The 20559-nt window shown below is 40.3% G+C and overlaps 1 protein-coding gene across 1 annotated transcript; it reads right to left on the bottom strand.

Moving 5' to 3' along the window:
• Window positions 1-2471: 2471 nt before the first annotated feature.
• ARL9 (ADP ribosylation factor like GTPase 9) lies at window positions 2472-19729 on the bottom strand. The gene is made up of 4 exons (XM_032334394.1): window positions 19011-19729; window positions 14913-15075; window positions 12064-12239; window positions 2472-3354 (listed from the first exon to the last, which is right to left on the bottom strand). Exons 1-4 carry the CDS (start codon window positions 19395-19397, stop codon window positions 3175-3177), a joined length of 906 nt encoding a protein of 301 aa, XP_032190285.1. The 5' UTR covers window positions 19398-19729; the 3' UTR covers window positions 2472-3174.
• Between the last annotated feature and the right edge of the window lie 830 nt (window positions 19730-20559).

The raw sequence follows: 20559 nt of genomic DNA, 5'->3' as shown, positions 1-20559 counted from the left end.
TGATACTATTCAACATTATTCTGCAACTCTGAAGGTGAGAAAGACAGTAACCTTAAAGTATCACTCTAACGTCTCATCTCTCAGAGGGCAATTAACATTTTGCACATATATGCCTAGGTTCAAGTATGTTTTATTTCAATCCAATACTTGATAGTGGAAGTTATGTGCTAATATTCAAAGGAGTAATCATCTTCACTAAATTTGTTTTTTATTTTGCCACAAATCCCAAATTTTAAAAGGAAGCATTTGCAGAACAAATCCTTTTATCAGGGGCACCTGGGTACCTCAGTCAGTTAGGCATCTGAGGTCTGCTCAGGTCGTGATCCAGTAGTCCTGGGATCTATCCCGGTGTCGGGTTCCCTGCTCAGCAGGGAGTCTGCTTCTCTCTCTGCCCCTCCCCATCTCCATGCTCAGTATCTTTCTCAAATAAGTAAATAAATAAATATTAAAAAATAAAAAAGAAATAGGGGCACTGGATGGCTCAGTCAGTTAAGTGTCTGCCTTCGGCTCAGGTCACGATCCCAGAATCCTGGGATCAAGCCCCACATTGGGATCCCTGCTCAGCAAAGAGCCTGCTTCTGGCTCTCCCTCTGTCTGCCACTCCCTCTGCTTATGCTCTCTCTCTATGCCAAATACATAAATAAAATCTTTTTAAAAAGAATTAAAAATAGAAGTTTTAATTTTACCTTCACTTATTTCTTTTCCAGTACTCTTCCTTTAATTAAGTAGATGTGAAGTTCTGACCTCTATTGTTTTCCTTCTCTCTGAATAACTTCTTTTAAACATTTCTTGCAAGGCAGGTCTATTGGCAACAAATTCCCTTGATTTTTTTTTCATTTGAGAAAGCCTTCTTTAATTTTGAGGATAATTTCACAAAGTATAGAATTCTAGGTTGGTGGGTTTTCTCTCTCAACACATTAAATGTTTCACTCACTCTCTTACTTGCATAGTTTCTGAGAAGAAGTACAATGTAATTCTTATCTTTATTTCTCTATAGATGGCTTTTTATCCTCTGACTTCTTTCATGATTATTTTTTCTTATCTTTAATTTTCTGCAGTTTAAAAATGATACGTCTATGTGTAATTTGGGGGCATTTATCCTAACTGGTGTTATGGACCTTCTGGGATCTGTGGTTTGATGCATAACATTAATTTGGGGAAATCTGCACACTCATTATTGTTTCAGATGTTTCTTCTATCTCTTTTTTTTCTTTTTGCTCCCTCTGGTATTCCCATTACATGCATTTTACATTTTTCGTAGTTGTCCTACAGTTCCTGGATATTCTGTTCTGAGTTGTTTTTTTTTTTCCCCCTGATGTTGCATATGGTTCTGTTGTCTCTTCTGTGTGGTTGTTTTTTGTTTTGTTTTGTTTTTTATTAAGTAGGCTCCACCTCCAGCACAGAGCCCAGTGCAAGGTTTGAGTTCATAACCCTGAGATCAAGACCCAAGCTGAGATCAAGAGTCAGACAGTCAACCAACCAACCCACTGGCTTTATGTAAGTTTTATAATTTTTCCTTGATAGCCAAGAATGATGTACTAAGTAAAAGAAACTGCTACAAACAGACCTTCAGTAATGTGGTAGTGAGGTGTGGAAGGGAGAAGTGTTCCGCAGTCCTGTGATTGGTCTTAGTCTTTTAGTGAGCCTGTGCCTCTGGACTGTGAACTTCACGTATCTGCCTTTGTCGTCTTCTTTGCTTATGTGGGACAAAATGCCTAGAATGGGCTGGAGTTGGGTATTTCTCTTCCCCAGGTTAGGGTTTGATAATACCTCAGGAAGTTAGGTTCTGGTTAACTAGTTTTCAGTGAAGACAGGCCTTGTTAATAAAGAAAGAGTGCTTTGGAATATTTTTCTTCCCTCTTCTGGAAGCACCAGGGGATTTTTCTCTGATATTTGCTGTGGGAACCTCATCAAGCTCCTGCAGCTGAGACTCACAAAATTGTAGGGACCCCACTATGCCTGGATTCCCTGGAGTTTTTTACTCATAGTCATCCATCTGAACCTCCAGCAATTCGTCAATCACAGTTCTGGTTTTCCCACCCTGGCACCGGTTCCCACAGTTGGTTTCCACTCATGAAGCTTTGCTTCAGTAAATTGTTACTCTCCGTATTCTCGTATTGGTTTCTTCAGTCTCAGGGGCAGGAGTTTGCCCTGTGTCCTCATCTCTCTTATGGATCTTAGAAGAGTTGTTGATTTTTAGTCTATTTAGCTTTTTACTTGTTAGAATGGAGGGGCAGCTTCCAAGCGTCTTACATACTGACTAGAAACTGAAGTCCTTTTTTTGTTTTTTAAAGATATTTATTTATTTATTTATTTGACAGAGACACAATGAGAGAGGGAACACAAGCAGGGCAAGTGGGAGAGGGAGAAGCAGGCTCCCCGCTGAGCAGAGAGCCTGATGTGGGACTCCACCCCAGGACACTGGGATCAAGACCGGAGCCAAAGACAGTTGCTTAAACACCTGAGCCACCCAGGCACTCTTTGTTTGTTGTTTCTTTTTTAAAATCAAAACAAGACACTAAATTTAAAAATTGGATTTATATCATGTTTGTAGATGAACAAAGTTATCATAAAATATTTCTAGTGAAGAAAGCTTATCTTTGTATAAGAGCAAAATTCAAGTATTTAAAAATCAAATCCTCAGTGTTCCCTCCTGTTCTAGTATATATCAGGCTCTTGAAAGAGAAGTCTTTTCTAAATCTTTCTAAATGCTATTAATTTCTATTTCTATGTATATCTGATAGTGCTTACTTTTCTCATTGCCTTATCCTGATATTTCTTTCCTTACAGTATTAAGTGAATCTTTTTAAGGAAAGGCACCTGGATTTTTACTTGAGAAGAGGTAGGTAGTTTATTAAAATATTTTACTATAAATCTCATGCCATCGAAAAACTACAAATGGTTTGAATGCTTACTAATGTTCACTTTAATTTTGTTGCTGAAAATCCAAATCCCCCCAAATATATTATTTTACTGATACTTTCAAAGTTTAAAATCTAAACACAGAGAGGCTCTTAATCAATTAACATTATCTTTGTATATATGTCATGCATTAAGAAAATAGGAAATGGCTTATTTTTTTATTTGACAGAGGAAACCTTCGGCTTCAAACCTGTCACTCAACAGTCCCCAGTGAGATTTAGATTGACAGCTGCACAGTGGGTCTGGGCGTGGTCACTGCATATCTGCAGCCAGGTGTGCAATCAAGTCTTTGGCATCTTGCATAACGGAGGGTATTTCTGAGCCGTTCTCAGTCACTTGGGTTCCAAACAAGAACATCTTCCTGTCATTTCCCACCTCAGACAATGCCAAAGCTTCATGGATATCTGTAATACGATAGGCTGCTTCGAGATCCTTCAACCCGAATAGAAAGAGCATAGGAAAGAGCTGGTTATTTTGCAATCCTTTTGGATAGATACATTTATTATTCTCATTTATTGCTCTCAATGATCTCACCTTCATTTTAATGTAAAGGATATTGTTACCCCATTATTATGATCCCAGTGGTTGTCTGAATATAAATATTTTAATCAGAATTATACCAACAGTGGGGCATCTATCTGGCTTAGTTGGTAGAGCATGCAACTTCTGATCTTGGGGTTTTGAGTGTGAGCCCCCTATTGGGTATAGAGATTACTTACCAAAAAAATGAGAGAGAGAAAAATAAAGGGCAGCAGAATTGTATCAGCAGTTATGAGCTATCATCAAGAAAGAATTTCTGGAATGAAGTTAAACCATTCTAATATCTTAATCAATTTTCCAAACACTGTAGTCAATATGCTCCTATTTTTTCCATTTCTTTTTTATTTATCCAAATCATTTTCAATAGGATCGATTTTTTTATTGAAGTATAGTTGACACACAGTTACATTAGTTTTCGGTGTACAACATAATAATTTGACAACCCCGTATGTTATTCTACGTTCACCGTAATTGTAGTTACCATCCCTCACCATACAATGCTATTACGATACCACTGACTATATTCAGCATATGCCATTGTATATGCTGTACCTTTCATCTCAGTGACCTATTTATTCCATAACTGGAAGCCTGTACCTCCCATTCTCTTTCACTCTTTTTTTTTTTTAATTTTTATTTGTTTGACAGAGAGATCACAAGTAGGTAGAGAGACAGGCAGAGAGAGAGGGAGAACCAGGCTCCCTGCTGAGCAGAGAGCTCAATGTGGGGCTCAATCCCAGGACCCCGAGATCATGACCTGAGCCAAGGGCAGAGGCCCAATCCACTGAGCCACCCAGGTGCTCCCCACTTTCACTCCTTTTTGCCCACCCCCCTTCCGCTTTTCCCCCGGCACCCACCAATTTGTTCTCTGTACTTATTGGTCTATTTTTCCTTCTTGTTTTGTTTGTTCCTTTGTTGTCTAGATTCCACATATAAGTGAAAGCATATGGTATTTTTCTCATTTCACTTAGCATAATAATCTCTAGGTCCACCCCTGTTCTCACAAATGGCAAGATCTCATTCTTTTTATGGTGAGTAATGCTCCAGTATGTGTATATATGCTACATCTTCTTTATCCATTTACCTGTTAATGGACACTTGAGTTACTTCCTTATCTTACCTACTGTAAATGATGCTCCAATAAACACAGAGATGCATATACCTTTTCGAAATGGTATTTAAGTTTTTTGGGGGGTAAATACTCAGTAGTGGAATTATTGGATCATAATGGTATTTCTGTTTTCAATTTTGTGAGGACACACAATCCTGTTTTCCACAGTGCCTGTACCAATTTACTTTCTTGTCAACAATGGACAGAAGTCCTTTTTTCACATCCTTACCAACACTTGCTATTTCTTGTCTTTTTGATTCTAGCCATTCTGACAGGTATAAAGTGATATCTCATTGTGGTTTCAATTTACATTTTTCTGATGATTAATGGTGTTGGGCATCTTTCTCATGTGTCAGACATCTGTATATCTTCTTTGGAGAAATGTCTGTTCATTGTATCTCCTACATATTTTTTAATTGGGTTATTTGCTTTTTGAATATTGAGTTGGGTAAGTTCTCTACATATCTTGCATATTAAGTCCTTATCAGATACATCATTTGCAAATATTTATTCCCAGTCAGTATTTGCCTTCTTTATTATTTATTTTATTTTTTTAAAAGATTTTATTTATTTATTTGACAGAGGGAGAGGGAGGGAGAGAGTGAGAGACAGTGCACATGAGCAGGGGCAGAGGGAGAGGGAGAAGCAGGCTCCCCACTGAGCAAGGAGCCTGATGTGGGACTCAATCCCAGGACCCCAGGATTATGACCTGAGCTGAAGGTAGCCACTTTTAACTGACTGAACCACCCAGGTGTCCCAGTATTTGCCTTTTAAAAAGATTTTACTTGTTTATTTGAGAGAGAGATAGAGAGACCACGAGCAAGGGGAAGCAGCAGAGGAGAAGGAGAAGTAGGCTCCCCACTGAGCAGGAAGCCAACGTGGGGCTCCATTCCAAAACTGGACCGAGGATCACGGCCTGAGCCAAAGGCAGCCACTTAACTGCTTAACCCACTGAACCACCCAGGTGCCCCTTGCCTTTTTGTTTTGTTGATGGATTCCTTTGGTGTGCAGAAGCTTTTTATTTTAATGTAGTCCCAACAGTTTATTTTTGCTTTTATTTCCCTTGCCTCAGGACATATCTAGAAAAATGTTTCTGGTGGCATCTGGTTGCAGTTGATTACATTTCTAGATATTGGTCATCCCAATATATTGCCTGTCTGAGATCAGAATTTACTTATTCTTAGAGCCTGTAGTGACATTTGAACAGTGTTAATAGATCCAGTAAACCTGTGTGCAATGTCTCAAGGTAATAAATTAATGATGGAATTGGAGAGGAAGAAAATATGAGGAAAATGTTGGATTAAAAAGAGGGTTCCTTGTAGTCATAAAAGCACATTATGGATAGGGTGCCTGGGTAGGTCAGTCAGTAGAGCATGGAGCTCTTCATCACAGCGTCATAAGTTGGAGCCCCACATTGGATGTAGAGTTTACTTTAGAAGAAGAAGGAAAAGGAGGTGGAGGAGAAGGAGGTGGAGGAGGAGGAGGAGAAGGAGAAGGAGGAGGAAGGGGTGCCTGTATGGCTCAGTCAGTTAAGCATCAGCCTTTGGCTCAGGTCATGATCCTGGAGTCCCAGGGAGCCTGCCCCATGCCTGGCTCCCCGCTCAGCAGGAGTCTGTTTCTCCCTCTGCCCCTCCCCCCAACTCATTGCATGCACTCTTTCTCTCTCTTTCACTCACTTACCATGCATTCTTTTCTGATCACAATGTTATGACACTAGTTATCAATCACAAGAAAAATCTGGAAAGAGCACAAATAGATGGAGGCTGAATAACATGCTCCTAAACAATGAGTGGGTCAACCAAGAAATCAAAAATTACATGAAGAAAGACGAAAATGGAAATACAAGGTACAAAATCTTTGGGACATAGCAAAGGCAGTTCTAAGAGGGAAGTTTATAGCAATACAAGCCTACCTCAAAAAGCAAGAAAAATCTCAGATAAACAACCTACCCATACACATTCAGGTGCTACAAAAAGAAGAACAAACAAAACCACAAACTAGCAGAAGGAAGGAAATAATAAAGATTGGTGCAGAAGTAAATGACATGGATACTAAAAAAATAAATAAATAAATTCCTAGAAACATATAACCTGACAAAACTGAATTAGGAAGAAATAAAATTTGAACAGACCAATTACCAGGAACAAAGTTGAATCAGTAATCAAAAAATTCCCAACAAACAAAAGTCCACACCACATGGCTTTGCAAACGAATTCTACCAAATATTTAAAGAAGAGTTAATACCTATTCTTCTCAAAATATTTCAAAAAAGAGGAAGGAAATCTTCCAGATTCATTCTATGAGACCAGCATTACACTGATACCAAAACCAGAGAAAGACACCACAAAAAAAGAGCACTACAAGCCAATACTTCTGATGAACATAGATGCAAAAATTCTCAACAAAATATTAGCAAACCAAATCCAACAATACATTAAAAAAATATTCATCATGATCAAGTGGGATTTATTCCAGGGATGCTAGAGTGGTTCAATAATTGCAAATCAAGCAACATGATACATCACATCGATAAAAGAAAGGATAAAAACCATATGATCTTTTCAACAGTTGCAGAAAAATATTTGACAAGGTAATTAATCCTTTCATGATAAAAACCCTCCACAAAGTAGGTTTAGAGAGAACATACTTCAGCATAATAAAGGCCATATATTAAAAACCCACAGCTAACATCATACTTAATGGGGGAAAACTGAGAGTTCTTCCCTAAGGTAAGGAACAACACAAGGATGTCCGCTCTCACCACTTTTATTCAACATAGTACTGGACGTCCTAGCCACAGCAATCAGCCAAGAAAAAGAAATAAAGGCTTCCAAATCAGTAAGCAAGAAGTCAAACTTTCAGTATTTGCAGATGTCATGACACTATAGAAAACCCTGAAGACTCCACCAAAAAACTATTACAACTGATAAATGAATTCAGCAAAGTTGCAAGATACAAAATCAATGTACAGAAATCTTTGCATTTCTATACATTAATAATGAAGGAGCAGAAAGAGAAATCAAGGGGGAAAATATCTCATTTATTAACTGCACCAAAAATAATAAAATACCCAAGAATAAACCTAACCAGGGAGGCAAAAGACCTGTATTCTGAAAAGTATAAAACTTTGTTGAAAGAAACTGAAGACAATACAAAGAAATGGAAAGACATCACATGCTCATGCATTAGAAGAACAAATATTGTTAAAATATCTATACAACCCAAAGTGGTATACAGATTTAATGCGATAGCTACCAAATACCAACAGCATTTTCCACAGAACTAGAACAATTATAGAATTTGTATTGAACTACAAGACCCCCCAAAAGCCAAAGCAATCTTGAAAAAGATAAACAAAACTGGAGGTAGCACAATTCTAGACTTGAAGTTATACTACAAAGCTGTAGTAATCAAAACAGTATGGTACTGGCACAAAAACAGACACAGATCAACAGAACAGAGTACAAAGCCCAGAAATAAACTCAAAATTACATGATCAATTAATCTAGGATAAAGGAGGCAAGAATATGCAATGGGAAAAACAAATAGTGTTGGGAAAACTAGAGAGCAACATGCAAAAGAATGAAACTGGACCATTTTCTTATACATACACAAAAGCCAACTAAAAATGGATTAAGGACCTAAATGTGAGACCTGAAACCATAAAAATCCTAGAAGATAGCACAGGCAGCAATTACTCTGAAACTGGCCATAGCAACATCTTTCTAGATATATCTGCCAAGGTAAGGCAAACAAAAGCAAAAATAAACTATTGGAACTACACAAAAATAAAAAGCTCCTCCACAGCAAAAACAACACACAACAAAATTAAAAGATAACCTACTGAATGGAAGAAGATATTCACAAATGACATATCCCGTAAAGAATTAGTATCCAAAATATATAAAGAACTTACACAACTTAAAACACAAAAAAACAAATAATCTAATTAAAAAATGGACAGAAGACATTAACGGATGTTTTCTAAAAAAGACATACAAATGGCCAAGAGACACATGAAAAGATGCTCTCAACACATTCACTCATCATCAGAGAAATGCAAATCAAAACTACAATGAGTTATCACCTCACACCTTTCAGAATGGCTAAAATCAAAACCACAAGAAATAACAAGTATTGGCAAGAATGGGGAAAAAAAGAAGCCTCATGTACTGTTGGTGGGAATATAAACTGGTGCAGCCATTGTGGAAAATAGTATGGAGTTCCTCAAAAGAGTAAAAATAGGGACATCTGGGTGGCTCAGTGGGTTAAAACCTCTGCCTTTGGCTCGGGTCATGATCCCAGGGTCCTGGGATTGAGCTCCGCATCGGACTCTTTGCTCAGCAGGGAGCCTGCTTCCTCCTTCTCTCTGCCTACTTGTGATCTTGTCAAATAAATAATTTAAAAACCTTTAAAAAAAAAAAAAAAGGAGTAAAAATAGAACTATCCTGGAATGCCTGGCTGGCTCAGTCAGTAGAGCAAATGACCCTTGAGCTCAAAGTCATGAGTTTGAGCCCCACACTGGGTATAAAGTTTACTTTAAATAAAAAAATAGAACTACCCTATAATCCAGTAATCACACTACTGGAATACCCAAAGAATAAAGAAACACTAATTCAAAGGGATATATGCACCCCTATGTATACTGAAGCATAATTTACAACTGTCAAAGTATGGAAGCAATCCAAGTATCCATCAATAGATGGCTAAACAAGATGTAACACACACACACACACAGACACACACACACGTACACACACACAGAGGAATATTACTCAGCCGTAAAAAAGAAGGAGATCTTGCCATTTGCAACAACATGGATGGATCTACAGAGTACAATGCTAACTGAAATAAGCCAGTGAGAGAAAGAAAAATACCATATGAAATTTAAGATACAAGAGAAACAAAGGAAAGAAAAAGAGACACCCCCCCAAAATATACTCTTAACTATAGAGAACAGTTTCCAGACAGGAGGTGAGTTGGGGGCTGGGTGAAATAGGTGAAGACAATTAAGATTATACCTACCTTGATGCACACTGAGTAATATTTGAAACTACTGAATTACCGCATCATACACCTGAAAGTAATATCTATTGCTCTATGTTCACTGGAATGAAAATACATTTTTTTAAATGTCATTTAAAAAAACAAATGGAAAGCTATGTATAAAGAAGATAACCATAAGCAAAGTAAAATAATAGTCAACAAGTTGCTGAGGAAGACACACAGAACGCCTACAAGTAATAAAGGATTATTTTTCTGAAGGATAGGAAAGATTTCTACAACTCAAATAAGAAAAGATAAACAACCTAATAGAAATTTGGGAAGAGATATTAAAAGAAAATTCACAGGGGTGCCTGGGTAGCTCAGTCAGTAGAGTGACCAACTCTTCACGTCCACTCAGGTCATGATCTTGGGGTCGTGGGATCAAGCCCCATGTTGGGTTCTGCACCGGGCATGGAGCTTGCTTGAGATTCTTTTTCTGCCTCTCCTTCTGCCCCTCCCCTCTCTCTCACTTGCTCTCTGTCTCTAAAAATAAATAAATAAAAGACAATCCACAGATGTGGAAATGAGTTTCAAAGAATGAAACGAATTTGAAACTAATAACCAATGCACATCTGAAAAGATGTTGAAGCTGAACTAGTAATTAGGGAAATGCAAATTAGAATAATAGGATAAAATTTCAGCTCCATCAGACTGGCAAAAATGAAAAAGGTTGACAATACCAAGTACTGAAATGGACGTGGAGCTGCTAAAATCTGTCATATTCTGCTCTCTGGAGAGTAAATTGGTGCAATATCTTTGGAAAGCAGCTTGGTAAGATCTAGTAAAGCTGATTATGTACAAATCTGAAAACACAGCAATTTCTCTTTTAGATGTATGCACTAGAGAAATGTTGATACATATCTACAAGGAGACACATACATGAAGATTCACTGTAACACTGTTTATAATAATAAACCATTAGAAATAACCCAAACACCCAGAATGAAAGTAGTAAAAATGTGGTATATTCATGCAATGGGATACTATAGAGCTCACTTGCATGTATCATGGCCTTTGTAGTTTATGGTATGTAAGATGCTCCCGTTTAAAACAAAACAAAACAAAACAAAAGCTCCTCTTTTAAATAAAATCTGCAGGACTAGCTTCTGTGCTGGACTGGAACATAGATTCCTTTAGGTGGTCGTTTGTAATTACTTAGTTTACTGCCATTAAGACATTCACCCTCAGAAGTGGCGGGACAATTAAGTTCCCTAATGACTGGCTATCTTAAAGCAATTGGAAGAGGGGCTTTACAAAAATAATGAATACTGTTATGTTGAAAATAAAACATAAATTAAAAAAAAGAAGAAAGAGGGGCTTTTACTATTACAATGCTGTAGATGTTTAGTATTTTTAACTTTTTTTATTGTGGTAAAATACACATAACAAAACTGATCGTCTTAACCATGCATGAGAGCACAGTTGAGTACATTCACCCTTCTGTGCAACGGTCCACCTCCAGAAGTCTCTTCATCTTGCAAAACTGCAACTCTGTACCCACAAAGCAGTAACTCCCATTTCTCCCTCCCCAAACCCAAGGCAACCATCGCTAGTATAAACCCCGGACCCGTTCAACAATGACTCCTCTTTCTCCTCTCCTCCCATTCCCTTGTAACCTCTCATTTATTTTCTGTCTCTATGAACTTGACTACTCCAGGTACCTCATGAAAGTGGGATCATATGATATTTGTTGTTTTCTTGCTGGGTTATTTCTCTTAGCATAAGGTCCACAAGGCTTATCCATATCACAGCATGTGCCAGAATTTCCTTTTCTAAGGCTGAATTGTCTGTATGTATCGTGTTTTATTTATCCATTCACCCACAGAGGGACACTTGGGTTGCTTCTACCTTTTGACTATTGTGAATAATTCTGTTGTGAATATGGATGGATGAGTATCTGTTCATGTTCCTGCTTTCAATTCTTTTGAGTATACACCCAGATGTGGAATTGCTGGATATGCAAATTCTATTTTTAATTTTTTTTTTTTTAAGGAACTGCCATACTGTTTTCTAAAGTGGCTGCACCATTTTACATACCCAACGACACTGTACAGGGTTCCAGTTTCTCCAGAGTTGTTTGTTTAATATTTTTTATGTGTGTGTAATAAATTCAGGTCAGGCTAATTGATCTAAAGCAAACTATTCCTTTATGTATTGTAGATGCTCAAATATTTTGTTGAAATCAATTCAACCACCAGTAAATGTTTACTGAATTAAATTCAACGCATATTTGTTGCATTTCTACTATGCTTGTCCAGTATAAGGGACACAAAGATAATGGTTTTTATTTTCAAGGAGTTTATAATCCAATAGATCTTATAAGTCTAAACTAAACTGCATATATAGCATATTGTTAAATATCTAGCTATTAAAAGTAGACATTTCTATTTCTTTAAGTAATAATAAAACTATTAAGTGAAACTTAGAGTTGCCCCGATTTTTACCTGTTTGTTTGCAAACACAACCAGAGGAAGGATTGGGTTTGTTTCAATTAATTGATGAAGGTGTTTCTTGGCTTCAGGTAATCTGTTGTGATCAGCTGAGTCCACCACAAAGATCAGCAGCAATCCTCTGGATAGGTACATTTCCCAATAGGAACGGAAAGGTTCACTGCCACCAACTACAGAGAACAGCAGAGAAAAAATATGCCAAAAACATAGCAGAAGCAGCTGCTGAGAAGGCAGGAAAGACCCTCTTAGATAATTTCCAAACACTGGACAGGTGTTCTGATAAAATGCCACTGTGTCAGAGTGTATCCAATTCTGAGAATGACCAGAGGCATGTTACTAGGGAAGTGGCTGCTGGAAATATTTACCCTCCATAAGTGGTTCAATCATTCTGGGACACAAAGACTCAGCATAAAGACTAGATACTACCATGAATACAGTGGATGCCCCCTGCCCTGTAACACAGAGCGGCCATGGGGGCCACCGCCTAACAGTTGAGCTCAGAAAATGGGAGTATGTCACTAAAATAATTCAGGGTGGTAGGTTAAAACACACCTTTCTCCAAAATAAGTTTCAAATAGACGAATTCCCTGGCCAGACTCACTTGCACAGTCTTTTTCCTTTATCAAAATCCCAGAACTAATTTCTCCTCTTAACACTGCACTAAGATTTAATAGGATCCTGTGGGCATTAAAGAAAGAAAATGCCTTTGGATTATTTCATTCCACTGATTCTTCCCAGAAGAAAGTTTCTGGCAATGATAATAATATATACACAATGGATTTAGTTTTTATTTTTCTCCTAGAACAGAGGCTGGCAAACTATGGCCCGCAGTCTAAATCTGGCCCACGGCCTATTTTTGGAAGCACAGGAACAGAGAATGGATTTTACATCTTTAAATGCTGCGGGGGGAGAGAAAAAATAACATTTCATGACATGTAAAAGTATCATATTTGGATTTCATTGTCTACAAATAAAAGTTTATCGGAACACAATCGTGGACTTGCCACGTATTGTCTGTATTGTCTGTGGCTGCTTCCACGGTGCAACAGAGTTTAGTGGCTGCCTAGAGACCATGTGGCCCCCAAAGCCTAAATTATTTACTACCTAGCCCTTTACAGAAAAAGTTTGAAGACCCTTGTTTTAGAAACTTAACAAAAACATTTAAAATACTTCTGGGAAAGGGCCTTGATTTGTCTGTTCTTTGTTTGAATTAGCTAGGCTAATTCCCTAAATAAAGCATTTTGTGTTACTAACTTTTAAAAAGAATATTGTGTAATCTTCTAAGTAATTCATATGGTTTCAACATATTTAGTTTAAGCATGAATGAACATTTGGGTTGTTCCTCATTTTTGTGTGTCTGTGTGTGATACCATCACATTTCACCTATATTGGGATTTTCATCTTTTTGTTATTAACTTCTAACTTAATTGCAATGTATTCAAAGAACATGGTTTGTATGATGCCCCTTCTCTGAAAAATTTATTAACACCTGTTGTATGGTCTACCAGGTGGTCAATTTTGATAAATATTACATGAATCTTTGAGAGGAACATGTATTTTAGCTTTGGGATGTAGCTAAAATTGTCTAATTGAACAATCTTATATTGTCCATTGGATGAAACTTGTTGGTTGTGTTCACATTCTCTGTATCCTTGTTGATTTTTTTCCTCTTTGATTTTAATAATTTGACAATATGTTGAAAATACCTCACTCCAATGGTAGATATGTCCATTTCTTCCCCTAATTAGATTCTCCCTTTCTTTTCATTCCTTTGTTTCCTTCCTTCCTTTCTTTTCACTTTTTATATTTTGAGACTATTTTCCTAGCTATCTATTTGGTTAAAATTATTATCTCTTCTATAGCTTCTGAATGAATTAAAACTTGTATTCCAGATAATGTTGTTAGCTGAAAGATTTGCCTACACGTTGACCAGTTTCTCTGCCCATACTTTCTTTCTGTAACTGAAAGGAAAAATTAAAAGGTGATTACAGTAATCTAAGGGAGAGACGGTGTAGGTTCCAGCTGACATAAGTGCAGTAGGAAAAGATGTAACTGATGAACTGATGAATTCCAGCTTTGTTTAGAGGTAGAAAACTCATAGTGTTTTATTTGTGGACTAGAGTTGGGGGTACAAAAGGAGACATCAAGGGTGACTCCTATTTTTTCTGGCTGGTAACACGATAGCTAAGGAACCATTTACGGACCAGTAGATTATAGGGAAAGGAACAGTAATGGAGATAAAGCAAGCACTTTGTCTCGACCATTTTAGGCTGGATTGGATTTATGGTTGGGTTGGATAGATAAATCTGGGATGGATAAATCTGGGTGTCATTAACACAGAGATGGTATTTTTTAAGGCCAATAGGATGGATAAATCATCCAAGGAGAAAATGTAAAGAACTGAATATAATGCAACTTTGGGGAACAACACGATCTCGAGAGGGGGTGACCCCAGAATTACTTTAGCATAGAGACTTCTGGGCTGCCCTCTGGTTACAAAAAGAGATTTGGGGCTTTTTCAGAGAAGGAAGTATGTGTATTTGCTGTATTTACTTAGATTGAATGTTTCTTGGGGTAGTGAGGGAATTGAGAGCATATTATAGGAGGGGGTGCTGTAGCCTTCCTTGCCACTCCCTCTCATACCAGCACTGAAAAAAGGAGGAAACAAGAAAAGGAAGTGATTTCCTCCACACTGAACTATTAAACTACATACGCATTCTAAAACCGTAGGCAAACCTGACCCAGTGTGACTTTTCATAAGGGTACAATGATGCTAACAATAGGTCTGGCTTAAGGTATAACAAGATAAGCCTATCCTGTTACTAATGAGAAAGCAGGCTTACTCTCCAGAAACTCCATCTGGCTATCCTCGGTGTTGATGCATACTGCATTGAAACCTTGGGTGGGTGCCACGCTGTGCTGGACTCTGTTTAAAGCTAGAGAGTGCAGAACGCTGGTCTTTCCTGCTCCATCCAGGCCCAACACAAGGATCTGCTTATTTTTCTCCTGTGAAAACAAAAGACCAATCAATAAACTCATGCAACCAGGGGCTTGTTTCCCTGGCTCCTGGCAGTGTGCCTGCCTGTGGTAGGACCCAATAATAATTGTGGAATTGTAAACCAGAACAAAAATTCATGAAACATTAATATGTCTAGGAGCACCTGGCTGGCTCTGTTGGTAGAGCATGGGACTCTTGGTCTTGGGGTCGTGATTTCAAGCCCCATGTTGGGTATAGAGTTTACTTAAAAAAAAAAAATTAATAGAACTAGGACAAGCCGTACCAGTCTGTATTTTATAATCAGCCATTAGTTATGTGGTATTAATCACACCCCCCACCTAGAATGGTGGTGATGAATCTATTAAATATAGACTGCATAATATAACAGGATTTATACGCGGTGCCATAGATCACAGGATGCGATCTTCACTTTGCTGCTTGAGTTCATGTCCACTGCGGATTGAAACAGAATTCAGTTTGTTGTTTGGGATCTTGGGATATCTGTGGTTCATGCACTCACTACATGCCATTCAGCATGTAAGCACCCGAAGTCTCATAGTATTGATCTGTTTTCTTTTCCCAATTGGATCACTAACTAGATAATAGACTAGGGGAAGTTTCCCCTCTTATACTTTTTAATAGAAGTATCATGATTAATGAAAAGGCTAAGGTTATAGAAACTGTTAAACAGGTTCCAATCACAAATGAACATTTATTTTAGAATCAGATGTTAAAACCTGTTGAACTTGACATAAACTTCAGAAAGAAGCAGACTTAGAAATTTTTATAACAAGTGATTGAGAGACAAGAAGGGCAGGTTGGTATGAAAAGTTCAGAGTGCTCAGAAAAGTGACTTTTAGGGTACAAAATTTAATGTGAACAGTAATAAATGACTAACAATACAAATTGCCCACAGGAACTCAATTCTATTTCCCAAACTGCCTACTGAAGAAGTTTCTCATGCACAAAAACACCAGTAATTGTCTTCAATTACATTGGTTTGGAAGTAACAATAATCTTTTACATTTATACTTGAACACTAAATGTTGATGTTAGATTTAGACTGGTTTTCTAGTAAAAAGTGAATTTTTTTCACTATCCCACTTTTTCTTCTTTTGAAAATAAGATCTATGTGAAAGTGAGATGTTTGAAGATCTGGTCTAGTAGGGTCTTGTATAGACAGCATAATTTATTAAAACTGTCTTGTGAATAAAAGAATTAGAAAAAGTACATGTGTGTTATGGAATTTTTTTTTTAAGATTTTATCTATTTATTTGACAGAGAAAAATCACAAGTAGACAGAGAGGCAGGCAGGGGTGGAGGGAAGCAGGCTCCCCGCCGAGCAGAGAGCCTGACGCGGGGCTCTATCCCAGGACCCTGAGCTGAAGGCAGAGGCTTAACCCCCTGAACCACTCAGGCGCCCTGTTTTTGGAATTCTTGATGGCTCTTAAAGCAAATGGTATTTCCATAGTTATTTTCTATCTTCATCTCCATTTCCCTCTCATCTGCATCTAAGCATGAGAGTATCATTCTGGAAGTGTGGTGGTGAGGAAGAAGGACTTCATGGATAGAGAATATCTCATAGGATGATTTAAACTGCATGCTCTAAAGCAGATTTGGGCCCAAGAAATTGCTGTAGGGTGTGAATTGTGTCCCCCTTACTGTCTCCACCAACGGCCCACTCAAGACTACCCCAACATACTTTATCAATTCCAACAAGCAATCCTCCCTCCATTTTAACATCTCCAAAACGAGGGTTTTACAATTCATGGTGTGTCTTTTTTTTTTTTTTTTTTTTTGGAGAGATAGATAGAGAGAGGGCAGGGTTGGGGGAAGGGGCAAAGGAAAAGGGAGAATCTTAAGACTCCTAGCTAAGCACAGAGCCCCATGGCGGGCTTGATCTCAAGACACTGAGATCATGACCTGAGCTGACATCAAGAGTTGGATTCTTGGGATGCCTGGGTGGCTCAGTTGGTTAAGCAGCTGCCTTCGGCTCAGGTCATGATCCCAGCGTCCTGGGATCGAGTCCCACATCGGGCTCCTTGCTCGGCAGGGAGCCTGCTTCTCCCTCTGTCTGTGCCTGCCGTTCTGTCTGCCTGTGCTCGCTCTCTCTCTCTCTGACAAATAAAAATAAAATCTTTAAAAAAAAAAAAAGAGTTGGATTCTTTTTTTTTTTTTTAAAGATTGTCTATTTATTTATTTGACAGAGAGAGATCACAAGTAGGCAGAGAGGCAGGCAGAGAGAGGAGAGGAGGAAGCAGGCTCCCCGCTGAGCAGAGAGCCCGATGCAAGGCTTGATCCCAGAACCCCAAGACCATGACCTGAGCCGAAGGCAGAGGTTCAACCCACTGAGCCACCCAGGCGCCCCAAGAGTTGGATTCTTAATCAACTAAGCCACCCAAGTGTCTGGGTATGTCATATTTTGATTGGCAGCATTTTTTTTTTTCTTTCTCAGTGGTGCCAAAATAATGGTATCTGAGATCCTAGGAAATATTGTGAGTAAAAATGGTTCCCTACTCTCCTGCCAACCACATGGCTGTCCTACTCTATCCTGTCTAGAAATTCTGCAGTCACTGCTTACATTTCACTTTATTTATTTATTTATTTATTTTTTGGCAAAACACATGCTAAAATACATGCTTTCTCATGTTGATCATCTCTTAAGGAAAGCTAGGATTATTGTTAAACCAAAAGTTCTGACATAATTTGTGATTTTGAGCGCCACTGTTCCCTGTCAATAGTCATTATTTTAACCATATATGGGTCTATAATAGTTTGTGTTTTACCAGAGATCAAATCGCCGTTAACAATTCAAATTGTTTAGAACCAGAAAGCACCTGTGAGCTCAGGAACTCCAGGAGCAAGAAGCTTATTAAGCTGATCCAAACAGTGCCAGTTTTTTCTTTCTTTTTATCCTACACCCCCTCAATTTTTTCACTGTGGTAAAATACACATAAATATAATATAAATAAAATATAAAACATACCGTCTTACCCATTATTAAGGATACGATTCGGTAGTATTAAAATACATTCAGAATGCTGAGACAGTCTCCCTCCCCTCAGAGCCTCAGGCAACCACCAGTTCTGCTCTACGACTTTGACTCCCCTAGGTACCTCATATAAGTAGTCATAGTATTTCTTTCTTTCTTCTTTTTTTTTTTTTAAAGATTTTATTTATTTGACAGAGATCACAAGCGGGCAGAGCGGCAGGCGGATGGGGAGGGGGCGGAGGGGGGGAGCAGGCTCCGCGCTAAGCTGGGAGCCCGACGTGGGGCTTGATCCCAGGACCCTGGCACCATGACCCGAGCCGAAGGCAGACGCCTCAACCCACTGAGCCACCCAGGCGCCCCCATAGCATTTCTTTTTGCGATTGCAGTGCCTGGGTCCTGGGACCTGTCCGTTAAAACTTTGCGACCACCCCCGTGGGCGCTGGTGGTGGGAAAACAATGGAAGCAGTAACCACGGAGAAGGTCCAGCCCTCGGACGCACGTGCACGAATTCGCGAACCCCGCACCACGGAGAGCAGCGGGACCGAGTCCGAGGGCCGCGAGGGCTCGGGGCTGGTGTCGGTGCGGGAGGCGGGATGCGTGCCGGTGCCGCGGAGCGCGGGCCGGAGATGCGGCGCGAGAAGGGCCGCTTCCGCCCGGTGCGGACCAACCGCGCCCTCCTCTTCCTCACCGCGGCACCACCCGCCGGGGGTGGGCGGGGGGACGCAGGGGCAGGTTAGGGCTGAGGGTAAGGCAGGTGACCGGGAGAAGGGGCCAGCGACGGGCTTGGGAAGCTTGGCACACTCGCTTCCATCCACAGAGTGAAATGCCCTCAAACCCAGACCCGAGTCCCTCCCGCGCGGGTCGGGGCCTCGGACGTAACAGAGCCGGCGGCGCTCGGGCCTGACCGTCCACGATGGCCTTGGAGAGCCGGGCGAGGCCCCGGTCCCTTACCGGCGGCTCCAGCGGGGGCTTTGTCAGGGCGCTGTTGTCCTTCTGCTCTTTCTCTTCTTTTCCCTTGAGCTGTTCCTTCTCTTTCTCGGTCTCCCGCTCTTTCCTCTTCTCCTCCTCCTTACAGTTACTCTTCTCCTTTCCTTTCTCTCTCCCCTTAATTTTCTCCTTCTCCACCTCCGTCTTTTTCTCTTCTTTTCCTTTTTCCCGAATTTTCTCTTTCTCTGGCTCCTTCCCCTTCTTCATCACCTTCCCCTTATCATTCACCTTCCCCTTCTCATTCACCTTCCCCTTCTCTATCACCTTCCCCTTCTCCACCGCCTTCCCCTTCTCCATCACCTTCCCCTTCTCCATCACCTTTCCCTTCTCCATCACCTTTCCCTTCTCCATCCCCTCCGCCCTAATTTCCTCTATCCGCGCGCCCGCGCGCTGGATCCTGGGTCCTGGGTCCTGGGTCCCGGCAGGTGTGGCCCCCGTGGCGGACGCAAGGTGGAGACGTAGGTCCACGCGGCGTAGACAACACCCGCGGTCACCGCGCGGCCGAGGCCAGTACCCCGGCGCGCTGGCTGCCGCCGCGCATCTGACGCCCGCTAGCGGGGGTCTGCGGCGCCGCGGATTCGCCGAACCCGGGGCGGGGGAGAGGACAGAGGGGGAGAGCCAGAGGGAGCGTTGAGCACAGGGAGGTGGGGAGGCCCAGCATCGAGAGTTGGGAGAGGCCCGTGGGACTTATCTTCAGGGTAGGAAAATCGCCCCAGGCGACCCAGGAGGTCGCACAATGCCCCCGATTCCCTAGTACTGAGCGCAGTGTCTCAGAAAGGCCTTCCAAGTCGACCCAGTTCCTGGTGTGTCACCTCCCCCACATCATCCTAGGGCCGCCCGGCCCACGTGTCTCCCATCCGAAGAACGCTTTGGAAGCCAGCGCCCAGAGCGTCCCAGAGGTTTCCCGGCCAGTTATCACAAGTCTGAAAGTGAAGTCCGTTATCTTCCCGCCCTCCGACCCGTGTTAATTCCACAAGGAAGGTCTAGAGGCCGATATCCAGGATGCTTAAGAGAAACATGCACAGTTCCTGTATTTTAAATTCCAGCTACACGTCGCTTAAATAAAATTACCTGGAGATTAAATTAGTAAATCCACCAGGAAATAGATACTAATAATGATGGGTAATAAAACTACAACTAAACAAAATGGTCATCCCCAGTGATCCTGTATGTGGCAAATTAGGTAACCACGGGACTTTTCAAAGGTGGTGTTAACATTTCTTAAATTGTTTGAAGGGTGCCTGGGTGGTTCAGTGGGTTAAAGCCTCTGCCTTCGGCTCAGGTCATGATCCCAGGTCCCGAAATGGAGCCTTGCAATCGGGCTCTCTGCTCGACAGGGAGCCTGCTTCCCATGCTCTGTCTGCCTCTCTGCCTACTTGTGATCTCTGTCAAATAAAACCTTAAAAAAAAAAAAAATGGTTGAAAAGTATACGGATTTTTTGTTGTTAAACTGCTCTCCATATACTTCACAATCTAAATTATCTTAACACAATAAACTGGCTTTCTTTCATCA

The sequence above is a fragment of the Mustela erminea genome, chromosome 2 (assembly GCF_009829155.1).
Source record: "Mustela erminea isolate mMusErm1 chromosome 2, mMusErm1.Pri, whole genome shotgun sequence".
In the NCBI taxonomy this organism is placed as follows: Eukaryota; Metazoa; Chordata; class Mammalia; order Carnivora; family Mustelidae; genus Mustela; species Mustela erminea.
The sequence above is the reverse complement of the archived record's forward strand: the minus strand, read 5'-3'. Positions and strand labels throughout refer to the sequence as shown.